The following is a 12131-nucleotide window of genomic DNA, read 5'->3' on the forward strand; positions in this document are numbered from 1 at the left end:
GGTATAAAGTTTCAGTTAAACAAAATGAATAAGCTCTAGATATCTGCTGTACATCATTGTACCTGTAGTTGATAATAACGTTTTGTACACTTAAAAATTTGTTAAGAGGGTAGCTCTTATGTTAAATGTTTTTGTGACAACATACTTTTAAAAAAATTTTTAAATCTTGTCATTTTTATTGGAATTGAACTAATTGATACATTAATTTAGGAAGAACATAGAGATACGCTTCCATATCTTGGCTATTGTAAATAATGCTGCAGTAAACATGGGAGTATATGTGTCTTTTTGAATTAGTGTTTTTGTTTTCTTTCGATAAATGCCCAGTAGTGGAATTATTGGCTCGTATCGTATTTCTATTTTTAATTGTTTTAGGAACCTCCGTACTGGTTTACACAGTGGTTGTACCAATTTATATTCCCACCAACAGTGCATTAAGGTTCCTTTTTTCCCACATCCTCACCAACACTTGTTATTTCTTGTCTTTTTTGATTCTGGCCATTCTGACAGGTATAAGGTGATATCTCATTGTGGTTTTGATTTGCATTTTTCTGATGATTAGTGATATTGAGCTTCTTTTCATGTGCCTGCTGAGCATCTGTATGTCTTGTTTGAAGAAATATCTATTCAGGTCCTCTGCCCATTATAATAGAATTATTCCACTTGGGAAATTACCTATTTTTTAATGCTCTGAATTGATCTGCACATAAATCTACAAAATAATCTCATGATTTAAAAAGTGTATTTTGCTTCAGTTGTTATTCTCCTTGTGGTATCTTATTTTATACATGCTTTCTTCCTTTTTTAAAGTTAGCTGATGATTTTTTATTTTGTTTAAAAAATTATTTTAAAAACCAAGATTTTGATTTATTCATCAGGTATATTGTTTTTTATGCTGTAGTCAATTTCTGCTTTTCTCTTTAGTATTTTTTCTTCTTTGTGCTTTCTTTCAGTTTACTTTATAGTTTTTTTCCAAGGTTGCTTTGCTGGGAATTTAATTCATTTGTATGCTTTCATTTTTACTGATAAATGTGATTAGGGCTATGAATTTTCCACCGATCACTGCTTTAAGCATATTGTATAGATTTTGATATGCAGTGTTTATGCTGTTATATTTCTAAAGAAATCTGTAATTTCAGTTTGCATTTCTCCTTTTGATCAAGAGTTGTTTATTTTTTTGAAGATTTTATTTATTTATTTGAGAGAGAGAGAGAGAGGGAGGGAGGGAGAGAGAGCACAGAGAGGGAGATTGAGAGGGAGAAGCAAACTTTCCGCTGATCAGAGAGCCTAATGTGGGGCTCGATCCCAGGACCCTGTGATCTTGACCTGAGTCGAAGGCAGGCCCTTAACCGACTGAGCCACCCAGGTGCCCCTCAAGAATTGTTTAAAAATTTGTTATATCTTCTGGGGGTTATATGCAAATAATGAATCATGGAACACTACATCAAAAACTAATGATGTAATGTATGGTGATTAACATAACATAATTAAAAAAAGAAAAAAATGCAAAAAAAAAAGATGAGATGTCTTTAAATTTTGTTGTTAATTTTTCTAATATTATTGTCTTCTTATCAGAAAGTACTTTGGGTAATATTTTTACTTTTCTAATATTTTCTTTGTGGCCTAGTATTTTATTAATTTCAGTGTGTGTTCCACATGCACTTACAAAGAAGGTATACTCTCTTTGATAAGAGTATAAAGTTCAACACACCTGCATAAGATCTATATCCTTTTAATTTTTTTGCCCAATCTTTCTTATACTGAGCACGATGTGTTAAAATCTCCCATTAGTAGAATGTATTCATAAATGTGTCCTTCCATGTTCTTTTGTTTTTGCTTTATAAGGCGCATTGCTGTGTTATTGGTGGCATAGATATTCTTAACTGCTATATCTTTGCTGTTAATTATGGCTTTTATCATAAATAAGCATCTTTCTTTTTTACTCTTGCGCTGTTTTCATTCGAAATGTACTTCGTTAGATATCAAATCACAGTTTCTGTTTTCTTATTGTTTCCATTTACTTGGTGCACTTTTGCTCATCCCTTTATTTTTAGCCATTATGAATCACTGGGTTTTAAGGGTTTCTCTTGTATACAGAATATAGTTGGGCCTTTCTTTTTAAGCCAAATTAAAAATCTTTCATTTTTAGTCGTGTTTTAGGTTCATTCAAGTTTATCGCTGTTACTGGTATGTTTGTTTTCCTCTGTCATATTACATCATGGTATAATGTTGAGGGCATAATGTTATATTTTTTGTGTTTCTTCCTCTAGTTGATGTTTTTTGCTCTTTCATTAATTACATTTCTTTTGGGGTTTTGGAAGGTTTGTTTTTTGTTTTAGTGGTTAACTTGAATATCACATTTATATCATGTTTTATTTATATCATGTTTAATGCCCTTAAACCACTGTTTTCTTATTAACTCTATTACATTCTGGTTTGCCAATTTTTTATGGTATCATTTAGCTCCCACCTTTTGTTTATAGAAAAATCAATAAAATTATTTTACTTTCCTCTTCCTCGTTCTCTTTCTATTCTCTTCTTAATTTTAGTTGCATTTTTGCTAATTTTTTAGAGTTTATAACACATAATAGATGCTATATAACATATAACAGTATTCTTCTACCCTTATACCACTCTTATTTTTGTCTTAGCTCTAATATTACCCATATTAAATGCTCATCATCAGTCTTTTGGATAAAATTTTCCCAATCATTCCTTTGTTAGTTTAATCTCATCCGCTATTTAATTTCTTAAGAAAGGCTTATGGGTTCAGAATTCTCTAAGTTCAAAATAAATTTCAACTTTTTATAGCCTTCATGGTTAGCATGTCTGGATGTAAAAATCTTCATTTCAAACTTTGAATAGGTTTTTTCTACTTTTTAATTTAAGGTATACTTTACATACAGTAAAATTCACCTTTTTAAAACTGCACACTAGAATTTATAGTTTTTCAAATTTTAAGAATTTATATATATATTTACATCATATATATATTACATTTACATATGTATATAAAACTACCACCATATCAACATATACCAAAATAAATACCCCTTTTCAGTCATCTTCCCACCTTAAACCCCTTGAAACTAGTGATCTGTTTTCTTTCTTTATAGGTTTGCCTTTGAAAGAGTGTCTTACAATTGGTTAACTTTTTGAAAAATATTGCTCCTATTACTTTGCTTTATTTTTGTTAATTGTGAAGTCAGTCTAATTCTCTTACTCTTGTAAATTTTTCCTTATTTTTACCTGAAATCCCTGAGGATGTTTTCTTTATGTTTAAAATTAAAAATAGAGTTATCATATGATCCAGTAATTCTACTACTGGGTATTTACCCAGAGAAAATGAAAATACTAATTCAAAAACATATATACATCCCTATGTTTATTGCAACATTATTTACACTAGCCAGGATATGGAAGCAACCCAAGTGCCCATCGATAGATGAATGAAAAAAGAAAGTATGGTGTATATATACACATATCTATAATGGAATATTACTCAGCCATAAAAAAGAATGAAATCTTGAAATTTGCAACAATGTGGATGGACCTAGAGGATATAATGCTAATTGAAGTCAGTCAGAGAAAGTCAAATACCATATGATTTCACTCATATGTGAACTGTAAGAAACAAAACAAATGAACAAAGAAAAAAAAGACAAATTAAAAAAAAAAACAGACTCAAATACACAGAATAAGTTGGTATTTGCCAGAGGGGAGCTGGGTAAAATAGATGAAGGGGAGTAAGAGTACTATTATCTTGATGAGCCCTGTGACTTATATAGAATTGTTGAATCATTATATTGTACATCTGAAACTAATATAACACTGTATGTTAATTACACTTGAATAAAAAAATAAAATGTGAAATGAATAGGGTAAAGGGATGGCAGAATATGAAAAGAAAAACGAAAAACCTACCTAAAATCAATATTATGAAAACTTTGAATGCCTGAATTTTATTGTGATAATGTGACATTGCACTTATATAATTATTAATTAATTTCTTATCCCTGTCACCTTGTAAAAACATAAATTGTAGACTCCATAAAGAATAATAGCTGTTATTGAGTGCATATTATGTGCAAGCACTTAGTTTGCTAACATTTAAAAAGATTATTTAAAATATATTTATTAAAGATGATGAGTCTCTTTTTCTTTGTGGAAGAGAGGATACTAGGTATGTGTACTGCCCAGAACACAGAGGTGAGAACGTGTTTCTGTCACTGTCCTATTGTATACATTAAGGCCACTGTAATTGATTGTTTATAAGTGAGACTGAGCAATAGAGTATTTGGGTATGACTTTGATATATTATAAAATGTCCCTTTGGCTTTTTGAAGACTCTGCTAGTGATTTATTTAATAAATACGATATACACATCCACTTCTTCTGTCACACAATTGGCTTTTTTCTTCATTTTCCAAATGATTAACTGTACGAGTGTTTACTGTGATACTTGACACACATTTAGGATATAATCTGAGATTAAAAAAAACTAATAAAATTGTACTTACCATAGAGGATTGCAAGCAGAGAGAGTGGCATGACAAGTAGTCCCACTAGCATATCAGCAATGGCTAGGGACATTAAGAAGTAATTGGTGGCATTGTGCAGTTTCTTCTCCAAGCTTACTGCCATGATAACGAGAATGTTGCCACCTATTGTCAAGATTATTATGATGACGATTGAAAGTGCTGGCCAGTTTTGTACCCCGTCTGGGAATTTGAAGCGTCCACCATCGGAGGTATTGAAAATGTCAGTTACTAGAGCTGCAACAGGGCTCACAGAAATATCGCACTGCCAAACCAGTAGGCCAATTAGGTGCACGCTGAAAATTAAGAAAAAAAAATAATCAGATACATCTTATATTGCTTATACCCAATAAATTGCTTATACAAAACAATTGCTTTTCCTTCAGCAACCCTTATCACCATCATCATCATCATCATCATCTCAGTATTTCTTTTTCTATCCAAAGAATATTATGAGTAAGGCACTTAGTTTATGGAAATATATATATAATAAAAATTATCTATAGTATAAAATTATATATATGTAATCTCATTTGATCACACACACAACAACCTCATGACGTCAAGATTGGTTATATCCATTATGCAAATGAAGAGCCTGAGGTTCAGAGAGGTTAAGTAACTTTCTCTGGGCAGCACAGCCAGTAAGTGACAGGAGCAGGGTCCATATTCAGGTCCCACTGATTTCAAGGCCTGTATTTTAAACTGTTACTCTATACAAGCAATATGAAACCACAGTATTGTTTGATTTGCTGTAACGGTCTATTTTTATATTTTTTCAATATTAATTTCTTCTAGATATCATCTGAGACAACTGACGACAGAATGAAAGGAGATTTTCCTTTAAGTATCCAGTACCTGACAAGAAAATTGGGCCGTTGCCCTTTTTAATCTCATGCTAACAAGGAGTAAGTTGTCATCAGACAGACTTCCGGCAGGATGTTCGAAGAGGCACGTGGGTTGTGGCCATAGTGCATATTCATTTCTTTCTAAAACTCTTTTGCCCTTCTCACAGGTGCAGAGTGACTTTAGGCTGGTCCATACATATTAATATCTGTGCTATAAATGTTCCTTCTCTCTGACACTCTGCTCATTTCTGTCCTATATTTTCTGGGCCCTGTTCTAGGCTAGAAAATGATTGATTTGTGGTGATGATTCCTATGGGTTTGCTGCTTTTCCTGTGCTGGATACAAAATTTCTTAAGTCATTTGAACTGTGCATCTCTCGGGATGGTACTTTCGTAGACTCCACTAGTAAGAATATCAGATCAGGTGGCAAACAATGTAGAAGTGGACGTGGCTATGTTTTGTACATCCCAAATCAACTTCCCCCAGTGGTCGTATGAGATTTATTCAGGTTACATACATTAAGTGTCCTCTCAAAGTGTGTGTTCCCAAAGTATCTAATAAAACTAACATTTATTTTCATTAGTAAAATAGATAAGAAAGATAAGCATATTCAATATTTCCTGCTTAAAAGCAAAATTATTATTTGAAAATGACTGTTTTTTGTGTATTCTATGTTCAGTAATAGTTATTTTATAAATATTAAGCAGCAACTACACTATATGTAGTGGTTGCTAAACCTTGTTATTATTTATAGAGGAGGAAATTTTCTCTCGTATAAATACGTGCTGAATAATTTTTTTTTTTTTTTGGCAAGACTGTTGAAGTAAGGGTCTTTCTGGAGTTGGGGAGATTGAACACATGACATTACAACATCCAGAGTCTGAGTTCTTCATATAAATGCTTTTACTTCATTATCTTATTCACTTTTCCTTTGAACTAAAAATGTTATCTCTATACAGGGAAAATACATGTGTGATTTGATTAGCTCATCATTTATTACCAATCATCAGAGAAATATACTGTAGTAAAACTGGATGATTATGATTATCGTAATGATATCATATCTATGATATTATGCACACGTACTTGCACATACACCGTACTTTCTAAACTTAAACCGGAATGCTTGGCCTGAAAAACTATTAACATTTTAAAATTCAAGTAAAATACTGTAATAAATTTTCTGGAGTATTTAAAAATTATTTCTCTTAATATCTTGGTAATATACTTTTATGTCTTTTGAGATAATGAAATCATGAAAATATTTTGACTTTCTCATTCTACAGAGGATAGAAAACTAATATTTTGACATTTTGCTTAAAATAACTTCCTTACTAGTTGAAGTTATCTGACATTCTAAGCAACATGCAGAGGGTGATACACATAGTAAGTTTTATCAAATAATCAGTAAATTTTTGTATCAAATAATCAGTAAATTCTATTTCCTAGAACATAAAAAATAAGCTAAAATAATATATGTTTCAAAAAAATCTGTATCATAAGTAATCTGATTAATGTGAGTAGAAATTATTAAAATAAAGGACCAAATAAATAGAAGCAAGTTATTTGCACTCAGCTTTGATTATTCTGTCACTGTATTTGTTGCACTGGGCATGTGGTCAATTTCCTAACTTCATGACCTCAATGATTCTTTGACCAGTCACTTAACCTCTCAGAGCATCAATTTCTTCATCTGTACAACAAGGATGATCTTTATTATGTGATTGTTGGGAAAACTAAACGATATATATAAAGTCCTGAATATTGTACCTTCGTCATAATAGGCCCTCAGTAAATATTGGGGCTTACCTTCTTTTTGCCTTCAAAGTTAAACAACAGTAGTTTATGATAACTATACCCCAACTCATGTATTTCACAATTGGTGATGAATTTAAATCCTGATTTTATTTTAATAAGATACTTATTTATGCAAAACAGCCTCAGACAGTAATTTTAAATCTGGGTCTTTTCTGGCTTATCTGATGAAGAAAAACCTGTCCTTCTGGCATTTAAAAAAAAAATCTAGTTTAAATTAGCTGCTGATTATCTCAGGTAGTCCCGCAAGAGTTTATGCTCATAGTAAAATATTGCATCTTCAACAGTCGGTTATAGAACAAGTATATTTATCCTTAAGCCTAGAGAATAAGGTCCTAACAGAATATGCATCCAACTTCAATTTTCTTTTTTTTTTTTTTTTAAAGATTTTATTTATTTATTTGAGAGAGAGAATGAGATACAGAGAGCATGAGAGGGGGGAGGGTCAGAGGGAGAAGCAGACTCCCTGCTGAGCAGGGAGCCCGATGCGGGACTCGATCCCGGGACTCCAGGATCATGACCTGAGCCGAAGGCAGTCGCTTAACCAACTGAGCCACCCAGGCGCCCCAGCCAACTTCAATTTTCTAAGCAAGTTGTAAAAACATCAAAGTCCTTTCATACTTCTCTAAAAATGACAGAGGGGTGCCTGGGTGGCTTAGTTGGTTAAGCGTCTGCCTTTGGCTAGAGTCATGATCTCAGGGTCCTGGGATCAAGCCCCACGTTGGGCTCTGTCTCCCTCTGCCCCTCCCCTCCACTTGTGCTCTCTCTCTCTAATAAATAAATAAATTTTTAAAAAGAGGAATGCAGGATAAAATCGTATGTAAAAAATACATGAAATACTGTTGGACAATTACCAATTTTAAAATTTGAGTGTCTTATTGTGGGTAGGAAAATACTTCAAGTGGTTATCTTGACTACCTCTGCTAGCCAGATATATTTTTAATTTTCATGAAAGAGTCCATGAGACAAATACTAAATTACTGAGGAAGCTTATAGAATCTAAATATATCTGTTGTGAATTCTAAAATAATGTTACTGGGAAGATCCTGAAAGAGTATTTACTTCAGTTTCCTGGTTTCAACTCAATTACATTTAATAAATTCTTATTGGGTGCTACTATGGGCAAAGTATTATAATTATTATTAAAGTTCAATCCTATTTTCTATAGTTTTGTAATCAAGAATTGGCTATATTATAATTAAACCTAACTTCTAATATTTACTAATATTAGAAGTTATATTATTTATTATATATTATAATATATATTATATATATATTATAATACTATGTATTAGAAGTATATATTTCACTAATGCTCAGTGAAATATATATAGCTCTTTTTATAGAAGAAGAATAATTTAGGTCTTGCTCCTAAAGCTTAAGTTAATTGTTACTAAGCCCACACACAAGTCTCATAAAATATGTACACAAAAACTAGTTTCTCTCTGAACAATGCAACCAATTTATCCACTGGTACTAAATGTTTAATGAACATATAATTTTATATTCTAGGTAGATAAACAAAATGATAATTTGAGTTAAAAGTCCGTACGTTTTAAATGTACTGTGTTTTTGCCTGCCATATGACAATGGGCATTTTTAGAAGAAGTGGATTATCATCCATCCGAGGCAGGGCTGGGTCGCGCGACTCTGAGATCATGACCTGAACCAAAATCAAGAGTCGGTCGCTTAACTGACTGCACCACCCAGGCACCACCCTTCCCTTCTTTTTCACTGTCCTCCATTCTTTCCTTTCCTGTCTGTTGTTGTCCTCTTGGAATCACACATCACTGAGACTACGATCGCCACAATGTGCAGTGACATCCAGATGGGCTCTAGTGGAGCATATTGCATATTGTGGAGGATTCAGTGTGGATATACTTTATATCTATACTACTCTATTAACTTTTTCCTGGGTGAGCTCTTTATAGGAATCATAGAGGAGGCCGTAGGAGCAAGGGGATTCAAGGCTTCTCAACTGTAACTGATCAGAATTTACAGAGCCCTGGATCTTTTTTCCATGCCCCATTCCTCGAAGAGTGGGCTTGGAAGAGACCAACCCAACATTTTATTAAGTTAAAAGGAAGATATACCTGGATTAGATTATATTTAGAATTGCTCAGTACTTGAATCCAATTCTTGTCTCCTTTACGTGACATTCTATTGACCTGAACTACTGGGTCATTGTATCAAGACTTCGGAAGATGGCATTGTTTTCCTCTGTCTAGCTCCATCACCCAAGTTCTACTCCCTGACTTCTTACCCATTCTTTTGCAACCCCAACCATTCTTTATAAAACCAGAAACTGATAAAGACATTTTATCCTCTTGGCTGTTTAGTTCGTGCAGGAAGGAAAAGGAAAAAACCTTTCTCATTTCTACATTTTAACCATGGAGAAAGCAACCATGAACATTGGAATTATTTTGGAATTTAAGATATTATTGCCATATTATTTGTTTGACTACATGAGCAGTTCTATTTAATTGAAGTCTAAGTTATTGGGAGTTTTTTCCATTTATTTTTGAACAGGGAACATCCATAATATTAGCCTGTGGGCTGCAAGTCATTTGTGCAAATTGAGGCAAATGTAGCTGAATGATCATAGAAAAACCTCTTTAACATTTTTGAGCAAGCTACCATAAAAAGTTATCTTTTAAAAAAATAATCAGTAATAACATCCTTACAGGAACGAATGCACTGCTTTCCTCAGGTTCACCATGATTACTTCGGTGTTAAGCAACCAAAGTTTAAAATTGTGAAGAGAAAATTTAACAGATTGGATTCATAATTCCATCCTTTCTGGGGAGAGAGAAAAAAAAGGAAAAGAAAATTAGTTAAAAGTCCAAATAACTTGCATAACAGCCAATTAAATAAACTTAAATACATTTATCAAGTGATAAGAAACAATCTACAAAATGTAGCAAGCAGGTAAGCATGTTATATCATATAAGTGATAAAAAATGGCAGAGAATATATTTTTCATTTATTTACCGATACACAACCATCATAGTTTTTTTTTTTTTTTTTCAGTTTTTCTAAAATTTCTTGTGCACACTTTATTCATATGGGGCGTCTACTAAAACTTTTCTTCTTAGAGTACACATGGCTTCAAGTCAGTGTTTTGAGAAAGAAATTAAGAATATATGCTTCTTAATTGACAAAGTGTTTGGGGAAAGTTTGTGATGTAATAATTAAGTAGCATGTATAAATACAAAGGTTTCATCTTATAAGAACACGGAAAGGGGCGCCTGGGTGGCTCAGTCGTTAAGCGTCTGCCTTCGGCTCAGGTCATGATCCCAGGGTCCTGGGATCGAGTCCCACATCGGGCTCCCTGCTCGGCAGGAAGCCTGCTTCTCCCTCTTCCACTCCCCCTGCTTGTGTTCCTGCTCTCACTATATCTCTCTCTGTCAAATAAATAAATAAAATCTTTAAAAAAAAAAAAAAAAGAACACGGAAAACTAAAATAAGTTGTAAGTATTTCTATTAAGTGAACATATTTTGTACAACTTTTCTAATTTATTTTCTTCAAAGTGAAGCAATCTGCATTTGCATAGCTTTATTTATACTTTAGCATTAACCAACAATATTCTCCAGAGGACAGCACCAAGTTTATACCAAAATAAATGAGTTGATCAGGTTTACTATATTAAATAGAGCAATCACCCTATGTACCAGCTTGTTAGTATCCTACAGATAATATGTTATAGTCAGGGCATGTGGAATAATGCAAATAAAAGGTCAGTTGCACAAGATGATGAAAACAAAAACCTTATTTTCTTTTATTGATTAAAAGGTGACAATGCATCTTAAAGGTATTAGGAAGGAAACATGAAAACTCTCCAAACAACTTATCAAAGAATTTCAGAGTGAATGCCTTCAGTTTCTATAGGCTATTTTTCAAGGAGTTATTTTTTGCATTGCACAATCCCACCAAATATTTCCATAGCCGATTATTTACCACTTAGCACTCACTATATTCAGCATGCTAAAATGTTGGCCAAGAGGGCACCTGGGTGGCTCAGTTGGTTAAGCGACTGCCTTCGGCTCAGGTCATGATCCTGGAGTCCCGGGATCGAGTCCCACATCGGGCTCCCTGCTCAGCAGGGAGTCTGCTTCTCCCTCTCCCGCTCCCCCATCTTGTGCTCTCTCTCTCTCTCACTCTCTCTCTCAAATAAATAAAGAAAATCTTTAAAAAAAAAAAAAAAATGTTGGCCAAGAGTAGACTGGATGCAAATTTGCTGAGAATCTCTGCTGCACTCCTTTGTGGCAATAAATCTTCATAGAGTGGCACATGTCACTATCAATCTTTACATTGACATTGAATGAATACTCAGTGTGAATTCTAGTGATTAACATAGAAACCCTTTGTTTTTTCTGCCTGGAGATTCCTAACTGGGAACAGAGTGGGTAAACCTCTCTGTTCTCTATTCTTGGTTTTCTAGATCTTCAATTTTAGGATTTTGGTTATACTCTCTTCCCACACCAAACATCTAACTCAATTCTTTTCTGGGACCACAGGCTTTTACAAGAGTCAGGATTGGGATGTTACGTTTGTACGCAGTGGGCTGTCAATGAAGAAAAGTTAGTTGCGGTGGGGGAGGGGGAGAAAGAGAGACTTGAGTAGCTTGAGAATGTGGAATAACATTGAAAAATCATCCTTTCTGTCTAATTTGAAAATATTTTCAAGGAATGTGATAAAGATGTGTTGATAATCTCTTCTAGTGTTTTTTAGTTCCTTTTAGAAATTCGGAAATAAAATTTTACTAGAACAAATTGCACCTCTCTCTGTTTCCCATCTCATTAATAGTACTATTATTCTAGTCATTCAAGCTACGAATTTAATTTATTCTCTCTTCTTGTCCCCCACCTCACACCTGTGAGTTCTATCAGTGTTACCTACACAGAAATCTACCTCAAAACCATCCCTTTC

At 33.4% G+C, this 12131-nt stretch overlaps 1 protein-coding gene across 1 annotated transcript in view; it reads right to left on the bottom strand.

The window, feature by feature from the left end:
* HTR2C (5-hydroxytryptamine receptor 2C) overlaps positions 1 to 12131 on the bottom strand; it is a 285831-nt gene that overhangs the window by 141773 nt on the left and 131927 nt on the right. Inside the window, exons 3-4 of the mRNA XM_032392744.1 lie at positions 9886 to 10000; positions 4521 to 4834 (exon numbers count right to left, since the gene is read on the bottom strand). Of these exons, the coding sequence (XP_032248635.1) occupies positions 4521 to 4834; positions 9886 to 9920 (349 nt within the window). The 5' untranslated portion in view covers positions 9921 to 10000. The remainder of the gene's footprint in view (positions 1 to 4520; positions 4835 to 9885; positions 10001 to 12131) is intronic.

Source organism: Phoca vitulina, unplaced genomic scaffold, assembly GCF_004348235.1.
Source record: "Phoca vitulina isolate PV1807 unplaced genomic scaffold, GSC_HSeal_1.0 scaffold69, whole genome shotgun sequence".
In the NCBI taxonomy this organism is placed as follows: domain Eukaryota; kingdom Metazoa; phylum Chordata; class Mammalia; order Carnivora; family Phocidae; genus Phoca; species Phoca vitulina.